At 47.6% G+C, this 17,208-nt stretch overlaps 2 protein-coding genes and 1 long non-coding RNA gene across 4 annotated transcripts in view; 2 read left to right on the plus strand and 1 right to left on the minus strand.

The window, feature by feature from the left end:
- Positions 1 to 17,082, minus strand: LOC136951652 (uncharacterized). 2 transcript variants are annotated; one of them, XR_010877774.1, is made up of 4 exons: positions 16,603 to 17,082; positions 16,331 to 16,444; positions 12,992 to 13,251; positions 1 to 887 (listed from the first exon to the last, which is right to left on the minus strand). It is a non-coding gene; the product is annotated as an uncharacterized lncRNA (long non-coding RNA). The 2 variants fall into 2 exon arrangements; XR_010877775.1 differs by having other exon boundaries at positions 12,992 to 13,254.
- On the plus strand, positions 617 to 6,523 carry scn2b (sodium channel, voltage-gated, type II, beta). The gene is given in 9 exon segments (XM_067246184.1): positions 617 to 733; positions 1,202 to 1,291; positions 5,321 to 5,364; positions 5,366 to 5,447; positions 5,450 to 5,487; positions 5,765 to 5,777; positions 5,780 to 5,980; positions 6,322 to 6,357; positions 6,360 to 6,523. Coding segments are annotated over 8 exon segments (663 nt in total). The 5' UTR covers positions 617 to 733; positions 1,202 to 1,206.
- Positions 16,527 to 17,208, plus strand: part of scn4ba (sodium channel, voltage-gated, type IV, beta a) — a 12,103-nt gene continuing 11,421 nt past the window's right edge. Inside the window, exon 1 of the mRNA XM_067246183.1 lies at positions 16,527 to 16,940. Within this exon, the coding sequence (XP_067102284.1) occupies positions 16,847 to 16,940 (94 nt within the window). The 5' untranslated portion in view covers positions 16,527 to 16,846. The remainder of the gene's footprint in view (positions 16,941 to 17,208) is intronic.

Below are 17,208 nucleotides of genomic sequence, written 5' to 3' on the forward strand. Positions count from 1 at the left end.
ACTCTGACTTGTAGCATGACAATTAGTCCTCCATCATCTATATTGTGGCAATCAAGGGACGTAGCCAGGGGCAACAGCACAGCACCACTCACAAACAAGGTAGGTACAAAAGGGAAGACGTTTATTATTTAGAAACAAAAAAAACAAAACTCAGATTCTTCCTCTGTTGAGGGGACAGAGGTGCCTGGTCCAGCTGGGCTGTCTGGACCCTCAGCACTTAACATGTTGGAGTCCAGCTCCTACTCTGTTGACCCCCCCCCCCCCCCCCCCCCCCCCCCCCCCCTTCCAGAGAGGGAAAGCTCAACCGCCTTGTATGGGCAGCACTCCATTTAGCTCATGAGCTGCACCTGAGCAGCTCGTTTTCTCCCTTGGGAGCGGCACCCGGACATACCTGCCTCTGATCACCTGATCCAGGGCTTGCTGGTACCGCTGTCCAAGGTGCTGAATGGGATGTTGTCCATGGTGCTGAGCTCCTGAGTTGTCACAATTTGCTTTTATTTGCATTAATCACCATCTGGTAAATAACTGTATTTCCTGTTTTCTCCCTCCTTCTGTGCATCCCGCCTTCCCTGCTCTGCTATTATATCTGAGCACCGAGGAGAGGGGGGGGCTCAGGAGTTTATTGGTTGGAAGCAACGACCACAGTGTTTTTTCGTGTTGTTTCTAGGAGCTTCACTAGCTAATAGGTTCATCACAACATTTTTACAAACTACAGCGGTAACAGGAGAGAGTGGTACAGTAGGCTATTCTTATTGACTTTTCCATGTTAGTGTGTGTTGGTGATTGTTATACGCGGGTATCTTTGAGTAGCATAGCATCCTTGTTGCTGTTTGTGCTTCTGGTTCATGGGCTTGTTCTCTGAATGTGAGTCCATGATCCTGCAGTTTCTGTAACAAATAAAAAAGAAACATGCATATGTAGTTTTAAGCTTCAGAGGCATGCAGAACACAAAATCATAAAAATGAAAAACGGGGAGAGAAGACGCCTAGGAGGGAGTAGTCTACGAATCAAATTCGCTCCCGCCTCCATTTGCGAAAACCTCAACCATAAGATAAACTATTCATACGGCTACAGACACTGCCAGCCATACCCTGCCTCAGAAAATATAACAAATATGATATTATATTTTTAAATATAAAGCTAAGCTTAGACTATATTTATATATTTTTATATTAAGGATTATACGTCTTATTTCCGATAGATTAAATGACTTTCACAGCGCAACAAGAACCGAAAAGGGGGATGCCAGCTATCCGCTTGAGCATCGTGGGATTGATGCTTTTTATGATGGGTAAGTAGCCTAGCTAAAACAGCCAGCCAGTCTTTCCAGGATTTTAATTTGGTAGCTGCATGTTTTTTATCATCACGGATGAAAAGTATGTTTCTAGATGTGTGTGTGTGTGTGTGTGTGTGTGTGTGTGTGTGTGTGTGTGTGTAGCCTAGCCTTTGTGGCTGTGTTTGTGTGTAGCCTATGTGTGTGTGTAAATAGGCTATTCCTAAACTACGTTTTTTTCCTTCAATTTGTTTTTCTAACGAGGAGCTGGCCGTCTAAAAGTCTCGGATTTTTTTATGTTGGTAGCCTAGTCTTAAAACCGGTTCTCGAGACACCTGTTATCTGCGCGGCATATTCAAGTCCATAGCCTGCAAGCTCAATATATATCACCAATCAATGAAACCGCAAGAGACCTGCGCTCGTTGTAACACGGAGATAAACACAGCAGCCTAAATCAAAACAATAAAAGCTTGACCTAGTTCTACTAGACTACAACGGAGACAGCACAGTAGGCCTAGCCAAAAGGGTGTCGATACGTCCGTGGCACATTAATCTATTTACGACTTTTAGTGATTTATTTGTTTGGATACAGTCTACAGTACTGTAGACTGTATCCAAGGCCTATAGGCCTATAGCCTTTGAACCATCACCCAGATGGACCGAACGCAGCTCCAGGTTAATAATATGATGTGTGTGTGTGTGACAACAGGTTCTGGAGGTGGATGATGCTGTGATATGAATAGGCTATAATCAGAAAATAATCAGATATAGTCCCGCCTAACATGCAACTGGACCGTGAGGAGGCACGCCTCCCCGGTAGCGTCATCATTTACCTCTGACAGTCTAGTCTGTTCGGTTTTCGGAGCGGTCCGTCCTAATCGCCTTCCTCCCCTGACGGAGGAAGTCTCTCGCTCCAGTCTTTTTTTATTGTTTAGGCGCGTCATACACAGCGCTGTTGCACCAACCATTTGCAAACACTAGGAGGGGCACGGACTCTCAAATGACTAGATGAGTAGACATAACAGTTGATGTGATTGCATCTTCCCACGCGATAAAGAAACATTATTTGTTTCCATGGCAACAACGGATGATTGCCTGCATTTTGGAGACGTGATGTTGGTAACCTAGGTGATTTGCTTGAACCTTATGGTGCCTGCAACAGAACCGGATCTGGAAATGGATTCCAACACAGGCCACAAATCCCACCAGTCTACAATAGAACCATCTGAATCATTCAACATAGAACAGTACAGTTTAATCAATAATCCGAAGGTTCCCTATAGAGCCCGACAGTGTGAGATTAATTAGTTCCATATAGAATCCCACAGTTTAAGATTTAATCCACAGATTCAAGATATTGCTCTTTCAGATTTATACAGCTGCAGTTTGAAACCCTGGTCCTTTCTGACCGAAAGCTTGTGAGTTTGGAAACAGTACAGTGGACAGTGTTCAAATAAACCCTAACCGGACTCTATGACTTGAACCATTTAGACTTCCAAGATCGCTTTTGGAAAGTTTCACAGGCTTCCATATCTTTCCATATCCATACACAAGACAAAAAATCAAACTCATATTGATTCTAAACTTGAACTGGTAATACAATATGTTTGTGTCTTGTGTGAACCAAGGCCCTCAGAGTACAGTGTGTCTTAGTGACCACCAGGGGGCAGACTGTGCCAGTAAAAACTGTAGCTGTGTGTGGATCTGCTACCGTATGACAGCGGGTCCCATACTCGACATATGCAGTGATGGTGTCTGATGATGTCTTGTTATGAACTGAGTGAGACTTCCCACCCCTTACACACACACACACACACTCACACGCTCACTCACTCACTCACTTCCACGTGCGTCACACACTCTAAATGTTTGTATATATCAGCACAACACAACACACACACTACCATCTAGAATCTATCTTTGATGAGTTAAGTTTGTGTGTGTGTGCATGTGTGCATGTGTGTGTGTGTTTTACCTGTGTTGTACAATGACCTTGAGCATGGCAAATGGAGCCAGGATTCCGGAGAGGATGATAGGGTGGGAGGGGGGGAGGAAGTGAGTGTGGGGTGTGGAAGAGAAAGAGGGAGGGAGGGGTAACCATGGAGGAAATGGAGTTGGGACAGAGAGGGAGGGGCCAAGGGAGAGACAGAGGGAGGGGTGGAGAGACGAGGCGAGGGAGGGAGGGAACGTAGCAGGGCAGAGAGAGGGAGGGGTGGAGAGACGAGGCGAGGGAGGGAGGGAACGTAGCAGGGCAGAGAGAGGGAGGGGTGGAGGGACAGAGGCAGAGCTTGTTATACTGCAGTATTTCATGTCCTGTGAGAGCAGTTAAGAGTCACAGCAGTGTTTATGCCTCTTCCTGCTCACATCCTCTGTCTATCTCAATACTCTCTGTCGCTTACAAGTCCCACACACATTCATCCTACCCACATATATATATATATATGTTTTTAAGTCAAGTAGCAGTCTGCTAGATAGCTGTACAGACAGTTGTGTAGTGTTACTAAGATCACTGGCTGTGATAACTGGTCAGCTGTTTGTGTAGAAGTTAGTTAGTATTAATAGCAGGTTAACTGTTGTGCTAGTTGGTGATCATCACTGCTGTTGGCTACCTTGGCAAGAGAAGGGGGAGGCTGGTCTGTCAGTGACATATCATAGCTAGCGCCAGGCATACTGTGTTAACTGCTGACTCTGCATGCACAACTGCTTAGATGTGTGTGTGTGAGGTCTGGGTGTGTGTGTGCGTGTGTGTGGGTTCCCGACCCCCCCCCCCCCCCCCCCTCCTTCCTATGAGCAGCAGCAGCTGTACTGCAGCACGATACGAGGGAGGGAGAGAGGCAAGGGGGGAGACTGCAGCAGAAGTGGGAACTTGTCCAGAAACGAACACTGCACACTGCGAGAGAGAGAGAGAGAGAGAGAGAGAGAGAGAGAGAGAGAGAGAGAGAGAGAGAGAGAGAGAGAGAGAGAGAGAGAGAGAGAGAGAGAGAGAGAGAGAGAGAGAGAGAGAGAGAGAGAGCGAGCTGGAGAGAGAGACTTAGAGGGAGGGAAACAGAACGAAGGGCAGAGAGGGAATGGTGCAGAGCCCAGCTCACAGACCCAGCCCAGCACACACTCAGTCCATATACCTCTTAGCAGAGTTTATGCACACTCAGTCCATATACCTCTTAGCAGACTGTATGCACTCTGTGGTGCAGCAGTCCTGAGGGTATGTAGAGAGCAGAGTATTCTACCCAGGGATCTGTTATGTATCATATTACCTCTGTATAAGTGTTCCAATCATGGATTAATAAACCAGGTTATGGTTAATGCATCAGGTGTTTAGATGACTATTTCACTTTTACTTTAACTATTTCACTTTTACTTTAACACAAACAACTCTCTCTTTCACACATACACACACAGCACTCACAAAACACACACACACACACACAGCTTAGGGCTGATGACTGCATGGCCAGTTTTGCTACGAGTTTATAGAACCTCCCCTTGCCTGTGTGTCTAACTCCCCAGCATCGAGATTCTGCTCATGGTTCTCATGTTCTCATGTGGGAGTCAGATGGCTGAGCGGTTAGGGAATCAGGCTACTAATCAGAAGGTTGCCGGTTCAATGCCTGGCTGTGAAAATTGACGTTGTGTCCTTGGGCAAGGCACTTCACCCTACTTGCCTCGGGGAGAATGTCCCTGTACTTACTGTAAGTTGCTTTGGATAAGAGTGTCTGCTAATGTAAATGTTCTGGTCTTCTTTACGTTCTTGCTGATCCAGTCCGCAGTGGAGATGCTCGGTTCTTGTGTTTCGTTCTAAGGCTCGGGTCTTGATTATCATGTTCTCAAGCTGTTCTCTTCTTGTTGTTTGGTTCCAGCTGTACCTGACCCAAAGTCAAATGGGAGGTTCTATTATTGTGTTCTGGTTCTAGCCTTTGCTTCAGTTCTTCTGTTCTGATGTCCATGTTTATGGACTAACAATACATATATGTACTTATTCTGTTGGTAAAGGCTTGTTTGGACTTTCTGGTATTCTAATGTTTGTATGTTTTGGTGGTGTGGTTGTAGTCGGTCCTGGATCCAGTATGGACGTTCAGGTTCCTCAGCAGATTCAATGCTCTGAACGGAACCAAGGTGAAGATCACTTGCACCTTCAACTCCTGCTACAAGATGGAGAGCAGCAAGTTTGTCATGAACTGACCTTCCAGGAGACTCGTAATGACACAGGAGAGATGGTAAGGGACCCCTTACCCTTTGACCCCTAAAGTGATTCCTGGCAACCCTGAACCTGTAACCCTCAAATCACACCCACCAATAAATATATCCTGAAGGTCAAATGAAGGTTAGACTTTTTCTCTTTTACTCTGCCTCTCATCTTATCTTCCCCTCTCTCTCTGTCCTTCTTTCCCTCTCTTTCTCTCATTCTGTCTCTCATCTTATTTCCCCCCACCCCTCTCTCTCTCTCTCTCTCGTCTCTCTCTCTCCCTCTTTCTCTCTCTTTCTCTCCTGTAGTTCATGGCCTACAACCAAAGAAAGGAATGCTGCCGTTGCGAACTGAGCGTTTCGGTGACCGGGTGGTGTTTGCCGGTAACCTGGACAAGAATGATTTGTCATCACAGCTGTCCGACGTCCAAATGGAGGACGAGGGAATCTACAACTGCAACGTACGCAACCCTCAGATCGCATCCAGGGACAGGGAACCATCCAGTCTGAACGTGGTGACAGAACGTAGGGACACCCCTTATTTAGTTCATCCCTCTCTCCTTTATTAATCCGTCCTCCATCCATCCATCCTTCCAAAATTTGCTTCATTCTGTCTGCCCCTCTCTCCTCCCCATCACTGGCTTGCTGGATTTGTGTGTGCGTGTCTGCCCTACCTGGAAAGGATGACTCAGTACTATCCACTCGTTACTTATTGATGAACCTGCCAACCCCACTATCCTCTTCTCTTTCTCTCTCTCTCTCTCTCTCTCTCTCTCTCTCTCTCTCTCTCTCTCTCTCTCTCTCTCTCATCTCTCTCGTCTCTCTCTCTCTCCTCTCTCTCTCTCCCTCATTTTATCGGTCCACAGGTTCCACCTCCCCGAGACTCGAAACGATTGCCGTGGCGATGGGGCAGCGGTGGGCGGGATCCTGGCGTTGCTCATCCTGTCGATGGTAGTGGTAAAGTGTCTGCGCCACCACAGGAAACAGGAACTGGTGTCAGAGGAGCAGAAGATTGAAGAGGAGGGCAAGCTAGACCCGGAGGGAGGCGCCGAGGAAGGAACCAAGTGAGCCATTCTCGGACTAGACAGCCGTCTGACTAACGAGTCGGTCCCTCCTACATAACTACCCCACGGTTTCCTCTTTCTCCTCACTTTCTCCTTCTGTTGTCTTTCCTTCTGTAGGATAGCTAGCTCCAGAGATGTTCCCCCTCCTCTTCTCCACTGATGTGTTTCCTAGACTAACTCCCAGAGATCTTCTCACCTTCCTGCTTCTTCTTCCTCCGCTCTCTATTCCTCATTCCTTCTTTCAAATCTCCTCCTCTTCCTTTCTTCTCTGCTCTGCCTGTCGTATTTTGAGATCTGAGTCATGAGACTTATCTTCCTACAACTGTCTATGCTGCTGTCCACCCTTTTCCCTGCAGAGCTGCAGGAAAGGGTCTCTCCAACACCTGCAGGGCTGTAATGGGGGGTAAATGCACTTCACCAGATGTGACCAGATCATTCTAAATACCAAGTAAATCTCAAGCTTTTCTTCTTGTTTTTTTTATTTTGTGAACCAGACAGTGCTAATCTGATTGGTCCTGAAGTCCCATGCTCAGCAGAGCTCCGCACCCTTCATGACACTGGTAAACATCGCTGGTCTGCTGTGGTGGTCATGTGATTCCAGTTAGCCAACCAGGAGTGACTTTTCCTCTGTGTTCTCATTAATATTTATTCCCCAATTTGAAGGAGCAAAAGTCTGGATTGAATCAGAGTATAGACACAGCTTTACTTGGAATACTAACTAAACTACAGTTGAAAGTGTTTCCTCAACTTCTCTATAGTTTACATAAACTTGATTCAGTAATAATCAGATGTCCATGGGAATCAATACATCAATAGTATTCGTCTCATTATTACAAGTGTTATCGTAAAATGTTGCTCTAATTTAGTCAAGTTTGCTCCTGCAAATTTGTAACTGCAGTGTTTCAACTTCCTCTCCGTATCTGTCTTGACTGTGTGTATGTTCAATCAGCAAATCAGGGCAGAACAGATATCAGTCCCCACCAATCCTAATATTTTAGCAAGTTAGACCTGCCAAATGAAATTAGTTTTGTCCAATGGGGTGAGGGTGGTAAGATGTCTGGGTGCCCCCTGTGCATTTGGAACATGTAACACAAGTCAATATTGACTTCTGACTCTTCCTTTTTCTCTTACTGTCAAGACCTGTGTTGAACTGCTTGGTATTGTTACTAAAGCGCTTGTCTTTCTGTGTGTGTGTGTGTTTTTTTAGGTTCATCATGCCATGTGAATGTGTTGGTATTAGTGATTTTGCATGTGCAGTGTTCTTCTGAACCCTGTATACAGCATGGATCCTGTAGTAGTAATCATTTAGTAGACAGTAGTAACGCATTGTTCCCTTCGTCCTCATACTAACTAGTAGTACAGTTGCTTGTTATTGAATGTGAATGTTTTGACAAGTTCCTTTTTCCTGTTTTGTTTTGTTCTTCCTCCTTTGTCAATATTTAATGAAGATCTATTCCTCATCAAACAGACTCTCATGCAGACCTCTTCTTCCTGTTCTTCCTTCCTTCCAACTCATCATCAATCCATCAACCCATCCTTCCCCTGCACCATCCATCCCACTCTCCATCCATCCACCCATCCACCCCTCCCTCTCTCCATCCATCCACCCATCACCCCTCCCTCTCTCCATCCATCCACCCATCCACCCCTCCCTCCTTCTCTCCATCCATCCACCCATCCACCCCTCCCTCTCTCCATCCATTCACCCATCCCTCCTTCTCTCCATCCATTCACCCCTCTCTCCATCCATTCACCCCTCCCTCTCTCCATCATTCACCCTCCCTCCCTCTCTCCATCCATCCACCCCTCCCTCTCTCCATCCATTCACCCCTCCCTCCCTCTCTCCATCCATCCACCCATTCACCCCCTCCCTCTCTCCATCCATTCACCCCTCCCTCCCTCTCTCCATCCATCCACCCCTCCCTCTCTCCATTCATTAACCCTTCCCTCTCTCCATCCATCCACCCCTCCCTCTCTCCATTCAACCACCTCTCCCTCTCTCCATCCATCCACCCCTCCCTCTCTCCATCCATCCACCCCTCCCTCTCTCCATCCATCCACCCCTCCCTCTCTCCGTCCATTAACCTCCCTCTCTCCATCCATTAACCCTTCCTCTCTCCATCTGTCCACCCATCAATCCATCCCTCCCCTACCTTCAGACGTGCGTACTCCTTGCCTGAAGATGTATAGTGAACTTTGCTTGACTCATCACCCAATCACCAAGCTCCTGAACTCCCTTCACCTCACCCTCTCCTCCCTTTTCCCGCCCACTCCCACCCCCGCCCCTCCTCCACTCTCCCCACCCCCTGCCAGATGAGATGACTGCCATGTGAAGCCCCAGTCGCACTGCCCTCGACGCCCAGGTCCTCCATCTTGTTTCTACTGTATGTGTGAGAGGAGGAAGATGACAGACTGGTAACCAGGTTCCACCTACAGCCTTCCTCACCATCTTGTTCTCTCTCTGTGTCTAATACAATGGAGAAAGAGGGCATGGATAGTGTGTGTGTGTGAGTGAGTGTGTTTGTGTGTATGTGTGTGTGGGGGGGGGTTGTGTGTTTGTGTTTGTGCGTGATACTAGGTGTGTGTGTTTGTCTTTCTAGTCTTCCTCTGGTGACTCAGATGTTTGAGGTACTTTACATGATGGTCTCATCGCTGCAGCCCATCCTGCATTGCTTGCACACACACGTTGTCATGTTTAAACTATCATCACATTTACTGTCTACTGTGACGGATGAACTCTAAATGTATTTTATTATGAATGAATGCGGAAACATCCTCGATCGAGTTATACCATGCATTAGCATGCAATTTACTATATCACCTTGTGACAGGCCACAGTCTGGCCAGCATGGAATCAGGCCTCTGTTGTTTTCATGAGATATGATGTACCGTATTACCGAAGGAACCGTCTGTAAAGTTAATTTGTCTTCACAACTGCCAGGAGCGACTTTTTAACCTCACTTCCTGAAACGTCATAATCACGCATCATGTTTGCACCAATAAAAGGCAAGGCTAATTATCAGCATAAACCATAAATAAATCAAAATATAGAAACAGAAATATTATGACAGCCCTATGTTCACCACAAAGAAAAGTATCAAAATATACTACACAAGCTAGTATTCACCAAAAATATAGGCTAGCATTTATCACAAATACAGTTAACATTCAGCACAAAAGTGCTAAACTTCACCTAATATACAGGAAAGCATTCACCACAAAAAAGGCTAGCAGTAACTCAAAAATAGGCTTAACATTCACCACAAATACAAGTGCTAAACTTACTCAAATACAGGTAACATTTATCACAAATACAGGCTAACATTAACCTTAAATACACTGCTTTGGAATTGTCCTATTTATTATGAGTAACATTATTTGCAATGTGAACGACAATGTTTCGTCCAACAAACACTTTGAGCATGATCCTACTATCCTAATATAAACGGGGCATTTAAAATAACTAACATTGTTGGGTATCACTTGTTGGTACCACAGTACATCTGTGCCCAGGAGCTCCTACCTCGTGCTGGGGACAGTCTCTTCTGTTGGGGACAGTCTCTCCTGCTAGGGACAGTCTCTCCTTCTGGGGACAGTCTGTCCTGATGGGGACAGTCTCTCCTGCTAGGGACAGTCTCTCCTGCTAGGGACAGTCTCTCCTTCTGGGGACAGTCTCTCCTGATGGGGACAGTCTCTCCTGCTAGGGACAGTCTCTGCTGCTAGGGACAGTCTCTGCTGCTAGGGACAGTCTCTCCTGCTGGGGACAGTCTCTCCTGCTAGGGACAGTCTATGCTGCTAGCGACAGTCTCTCCTGCTAGGGACAGTCTCTGCTGCTAGGGACAGTCTCTCCTGCTAGGGACAGTCTCTCCTGCTGGGGACAGTCTCTCCTGCTGGGGACAGTCTCTCCTGCTAGGGACAGTCTCTCCTGCTAGGGACAGTCTCTGCTGCTAGGGACTGTCTCTCCTGCTAGGGACAGTCTCTCCTTCTAGGGACAGTCTCTCCTGCTGGGAACAGTCTCTCCTGCTAGGGACAGTCTCTGCTGCTAGGGACAGTCTCTGCTGCTAGGGACAGTCTCTCCTGCTAGGGACAGTCTCTCCTGCTAAAGACAGTCTCTGCTGCTAGGGACAGTCTCTCCTGCTAGGGACAGTCTCTCCTGCTAGGGGACAGTCTCTCCTGCTAGGGACAGTCTCTGCTGCTAGGGACAGTCTCTCCTGCTAGGGACAGTCTCTCCTGCTGGGGACAGTCTCTTCTGCTAAAGACAGTCTCTGCTGCTAGGGACAGTCTCTTCTGCTAAAGACAGTCTCTGCTGACAGTCTCTCCTGCTAGGGACTGTCTCTCGTACTAGGAACAGTCGGTCACTTAACAGCCAAAGGTTCCTGTTCTTACACAACATTCCCACTCATGAACCCTTTTCCTTTATATTTTGTTGATTTTAACTGGTATTTACATTTTGATATTGTTGCTTTTTATACCATTGTGAATGTGAATGCTGTTAATTTGTGTTGGGTAGTGCAGTAGATGCCATCAGGATGTTGTTGAGCTGGTTTCAGATTAAGGTCTAGAACTTGAAACAGGGGATCTTGGTGGTAATATGACTGGCATTCATAACAAGCCACAGCAATCTGTGGGTCACAACCAAACCAGTCACAATTCAACTTTACAATCCAAAGTTATGATGGTAAAATCATAGATTGTAGTCTACTGTCATGTTGCACAAGACGCACATCCTGATACAAAGCTTTACGGAATATGGGTTATTGAGATTTGTAGGTTTAGCAGGGTTACCATCGCTAATTAGCTTCACAGATGGGTTTTTTGAGCTGAAGTGAGTTGTCTGTAGGCCAGTAAGCTGACCCTGGGTGGGTTGGTTTAGCTTGGTGACAGGACTACTATGGGAAACAGTACCAAGCATATCTGACATGGTTCTGAAACATTGCTCTGACAGTCCAAATACAGGCCCTCTTACACTCCACTCAACATCCAATCATGCTTGTGCTGCACTGTCTATTTTAGAATATATGTATATATAAATATAATCATGTTCGTATTTTGAAATAAAAATTATTCAAGAAAAATGTTTTCCTTGTTTTCATTTTTGGTAACCGGGCTCAGGACTAAGGTTAGTTACAGTGTCTGTGGTCCCTGTGTAACCTGACTGTATTTCCACCAGAACTGTGCATCTTCCTGGATAATGCACATGAACAACCAGGCTAGTCATCAGCTATCCTTTGAATCATATTTATACTGTAATCCGAATTCTTCTACAATGACACCGCTCATTCTTATGCTATCCCTCTCTCGTGTCCCTTCACCATACAGTGTCTACTGTATTCCTTATCCAAACCTACATTTAGCTAGCACATAACTGCTGCGGACTACTAGCTTGAAAGTTACCTAGATTCCAGAGACACTACTGCCACAGTAAACGACTTATGTCCCACAACTGCTTTTGTTAGTGGCTGTAAATTAGGTTATAAATTGCCTATCTACACTCTAAACTGCCAGAATACTGTCTAATATAAGTACATTATTACACTCATTGTTAACATTGTACCTTATATTCATTTAGTAGACACTTAACTATTTATGTACCAATAACACATTATAACTGTATTGTTATAATGAGCTGCAACCAGTAAACATACCATTTAACACAGTTGAATACCAGACTACTGTCCCATTAAAATACAACTGCTACATATGCAATACCGCTATCAGTAGTAACAAGAATACTGTATAAACTACCGTTATAGAAAAATTACGATTAAGGTCAATGCTTTTGGCATTTGCTGACATTGACATTTTTGTGTTCGTGACAGTTGAAGAGAGACAAGGAAGGCCGGAGGTGAGAGAGGAGATTACATGTGGTAAGGGACCTGGTCTGGAATCGAACCCATGGCCTTTGCGGCAAGGCCTCAGCCCAAGTGGTATTCATTATTTCTGGTGAGCGCCCCCTACCACAAGCGAGTTAAACTAACTGTGAAGAACTGGAGAACACACTATCAGACTACTGACATTGAAAATGTCAGTCCTAAAAAGAGCAGCTCACTGTAAAGGGTAAGGGGAAAGGGATGCAGTTCTGTGTCATATCTAATCAGCACGATAAGGCTTGGGTTGACATTGTCGTGTCAAATTGAAGTTTGACGCAGAAATGAAGTTTAAAGACGGTACACCACACCTCCCAGTACCACACAAAACCAGCAACTTTAGGCAGAGTGCCAAAAAAACATGGAAACACCTTACAATAGATTGAACATGCAACTAAACTCATGGCTTTCACAGCATGCCCGAGTAAATTTTCACACAGTATGTTGTCATGTAAAACAGAACATTCAGACCGATAATCGACTTACATTATATTTGACATTACATACATACAAAGCAACGTGCAAATAGTGTGTATAAATTGTGCAAATAGTGCACATAAATAGTCCACATAAATAGTGCGACTTAAACTCCTGTCAGAACTCACCAGCTTTGTCGAGGCAGCACAAGGAACCAGCCCTGTGACAAACTGAGAAACGGCCGTCCCGACCCAGACAGACCGAGGGAGAGAGGAGGGAGAGACAGTAGCAGGACAGACCGAGGGAGAGAGAGGAGGGAGAGAGACAGAAAGCATGAGAGAGTGAGAGGGAAGAGGCGGAGGAGGCGTAGCAGAGAGACGCAGAGAGAGAAAGCATTCACGTCGTCCTCCACTTAAGACTGTCTGGAATGTGTTCATCCACCGGCAAGCTGCTGGAGAGAGGAGAGGAGAGGGGGATGGGGGAGGACGAGATGGAAGTGAGTGAGGAGCCGTGTGTGGTGTCCAGAGGGCACGGGAGAGAGGATGGGAGGGAGGGAGGGAGGGAGGGAGGGAGGAGGAGGGAGGGCAGGGAGGGAGGGAGGGAGGGAGGGAGGGAGGGAGGGAGGGAGGGAGGGAGGGAGGGAGGGAGGGAGGGAGGGAGGGAGGGAGGGAGGGAGGGGCAGCTCCTGCCGTTCCTACTGCATATCCAGGGACTGATCAGGGTCACTACTGAAGTCGCCAGGCAGAGCAGACCTGCTTTACTGCACCATGTGACTGGGACCGAGGGGGGAAGGGAAATGCAGAACAAATCTGGTGGGTGGTGAACCCATTTGGAAACTTTCTCTCCTGTACTGTACTCCTCCTCTTTCATGTATTCCTTCCTCTCCTCCTTCTCCTCCTCTCCTTTACACTGCAGGTTATTAAGGGAATTGCTTTCTTGGCCACCGCCCCTGCCCCGCCCGGCCATTTCCCCCTTCTTCCCTCTCCTCCCCCGTCCCTTCCTTCCTCTCCCCCCTCCTCCCACATCCCTTCCTTCCTCCCTCCCCCCTCCTCCCACATCTCTGCCCCCCTCCCTTTCTCCCTCTCCCCCAACCCTCTTCCTCTTCTCTCTGTCATGTGATGCTGCATTATGTCCCCCAAGGTCACATTGCCAGGAGAAGAAACAAGGTGTGTGTGTGTCTGCCTTTGGGTACGTAGTATGCATATTCACGCATGCGTGCGTGCGTGCTTGCTTACGGGTGTGCGTGCCTGCGTGCCTGCGTACACGTGGGAGTGTCATTAACAGTGGCTCTGTGGGGAGGGGTGGGATGATAAATCAAGCTGCCCCCACCTGCCACCTGGCTTGGGTCCCTCATACTGTTAGACTAGTTATTCCATACAGCCCCAGTCCTCCTCTCTGCCTTCTATGTGTAAGTTAGGCTTGTATTTAATACTGATAAATTACATTGTTTAAAGGGACATCCCACTTGATTTTCAATTGACCAGACTGAGATTCATTCTTCCACGCATAGTGCTTCTAGTAGGACTCTCAACCTCCCCAGCTTGTGAAAACGTCCTCTCAGCTCCAGTAGAGTGACTTTTGACCTTTGACTCAACCATCAACCCCCACCAACCCGACAACATGGCCTTTCAACCTCCTGCTGCTCTCAACTCCTCACCCTTTGTGAGTCTCTTCCTCACCCCTCTCTCTCCTTCCTCACCCCACTCCCTCATAGCTCACCCCCGGGCATCAAACACACCGCCAACGGCATGAGTCATTGGACCCTCTCTCTAGAGGGGGCTGGGTGGACTAGGGGGGGAGAGGGGGGGGGGGTAAGGGAGCTCAGAGGGTGAAGAAATTGTACAATGTAGAATTTACTTTTGTGTATAACATTTTATTCTCCGCCATTTGCTTTTTTCTATCCATGCTTTTTTTATAGTTTATTAGGCCGGATCAGTTGTGGGTTAAAACACGATATGTTGCAAAATAAGGTGCTGAGCCTTTTGGTCAAGCTATAATTACACTGTGTGTACCCCCCCACACACACTCCATGCCCAAGCCTATCAATAACTGCATGTTACTATCCATGCCCGAGGGTCAAATATCTGAGCTATCTGATAGTGAGGGGGATCTGACAGGCTCCTCTTCCCTCCTCACCCCTCCTTTCCTCTCCTCTCCCTTCCTTTCCTCTCCTCTCCCCTCCTCACACCTCCTTTCCTCTCCCCTCCTTTCCTCTCCTCTCCCCTCCTCCGACTCCTTTCTCTCCTCTCCCCTCCTTTCCTCTCCTCTCCCCACCTCACCCCTCTTTTCCTCTGCTCTCGGCTCCCCTCCTTTTCCCTCCTCTCCCCTCCTCTCCCCTCCTCACCCCTCCTCTCCCCTCCTCTCCCCTCCTCACCCCTCCTTTCCTTTCCTCTCCTCTTCTAGCTTCTCCCCTCCTCTCCTTTACTCTCCTATCGTCTCCCCTCCTCTCCTCTCCCTTCATCTCCTCTCCTCTCACTTTATCTCCTCTCCCTTCCCTTCTTCGTCTCCTGGTCTATCCACCCTGCTCCTTCCCTGGGCCTGCTTGGCTGGGGGGGAGAACTGAGAGAAGGGGGGGAGGAGAACATGGGTGAGAGAGAGAAATAAGGATAGAAAAGAGATTGGGAGATCAAATATAGAAGACAGTAGTACTAAAGTGTGTGTAGTTTGGGGTTGGGGGGCAGTGTTTGGGGAGAAGCCATAAGGAATGCTACATTTAGCTAAAGGAAGATTTAGTTGCACAGTCAGGTGGAGAGACTGCAGAGGAAGGGAGAGGTAGCAGGAACAAGGGATGAAGGAACGGAAAAGGAAGTGAGAATGCTCTGTAACCTGTAATACCAGTACACCCAGCCTATAGCTCTGTCCACTTCCTTGTGAAACCAGTGACAACCCCCCCCACACACACACACACACACACACCACACAGCTTAGTCAGCGGAGTCAGTGTGTGTGTGTTTGTTTCTGTGCGTGCGTGTGTCTGCATACATGTTTTATAGCTTTTTTAGCCCCCAGGTGCCCCCCTCCTTCTGCCTTCCCTTCCCCGCTCACGCTCTCTCTCCCCCCGTCTCCCTTGCTCTCTCTCTCCCCCCTCTCTCTCACTCTTTCTTCTCTATATCTCACTCTCCGTCTCCTTCTATCGCTCCCTCTCTCTCTCTCTCTCTCTCTCTCTCTCTCTCTCTCTCTCTCTCTCCGTCTCCTTCTATCGCTCCCTCTCTCTCTCTCTCTCTCTCTCTCTCTCTCTCTCTCTCTCTCTCTCTCTCTCTCTCTCTCTCTCTCTCTCTCCCTGCAGTAGCTCTCCTCGTTCTCTCCTTTTTGCGCCGGCAGGAGCGACACACTCACGCACGCACACACACATCACCATTCTCCCTGCCTGCCTGCCTCCCTGCCTCCCGCCTGTCTGCTGCCTGCATTCTGTGCTGCGCTGTTCGCTGCCTGCCTAAAAAACCCTGGCCCGGCTGGCTGGCTGGCTCTGCTCCAGGCTGTTTGTCCCAGCGCACGTCTCTGTCTCTGGGGCTGGACTGAGAGCTCACCTCCCCGGCTGCCTCAAGTCTGGTTCTCCTGATCTGCAGGCGAAACAGATCTCTGCTTCGCTAGCTGCTGCTCGGGCTGGGACCTCCGCCGACTTGATAATCACTGCTGCGTCCCTGTTTGGGAGAGAGTGATTGAAGAGCAGAGAGGGAGAGAGAGAGAGAGAGAGAGAGAGAGAGAGAGAGAGAGAGAGAGAGAGAGAGACTGAAAAATCTGCGACATTCATCCTTCCATTTTTTTTTTTTTTTTCTGTCTGTCTGGGAATGTTCCTCACCGGCCAGAACTCCACGAATTCTCTTTAAAAATATATTTTTCACTCTCTTGTGCTCTACATCCACGGGTCTCAGCGCAAAGCAGGGGAGCGTTGGAGGGAGGGACTTAGAGAAGAAGCCTTTCCTTCATCAGTTTACTCTACCTCATCATCTATCCCACACACTCCACAACCGACAAACACGCTCACACACACACACACACACAGATTGAGGGTAGCTGTAGCGGACGGACAGACAGAAGTGGACATGAGGAGGACAGGGAGAGAGCGGGCACCCCTGCCCAGGTGTTTACAGACTGGAGATGTCATTCACGCCACGCTGGTCATCTCTCTAATGCTGGGTGAGTCTCTCATCTATACTCACTCAACTCGTTCTCTGTCTTTTTCCCTCTCTCTTACTCTCTCTCTCTCCTTGCCTCTCTTCCTTCCTTGTATCCTTTTTTTAATCTCTTTTCCTCTGTCTCTATCTTTTTCTCTATCCCTCCTTCTGTCCCCTTCTCTCTCTCTCTCTCTCTCTCTCTCTCTCTCTCTCTCTCTCTCTCTCTCTCTCTCTCTCTGTCAGTCTGTCTGTCTGTCCATTCCCAGCTTGGTGTTGTTGTTTGTTGAAAG

The sequence above is a fragment of the Osmerus mordax genome, chromosome 11 (assembly GCF_038355195.1).
Source record: "Osmerus mordax isolate fOsmMor3 chromosome 11, fOsmMor3.pri, whole genome shotgun sequence".
In the NCBI taxonomy this organism is placed as follows: Eukaryota; Metazoa; Chordata; class Actinopteri; order Osmeriformes; family Osmeridae; genus Osmerus; species Osmerus mordax.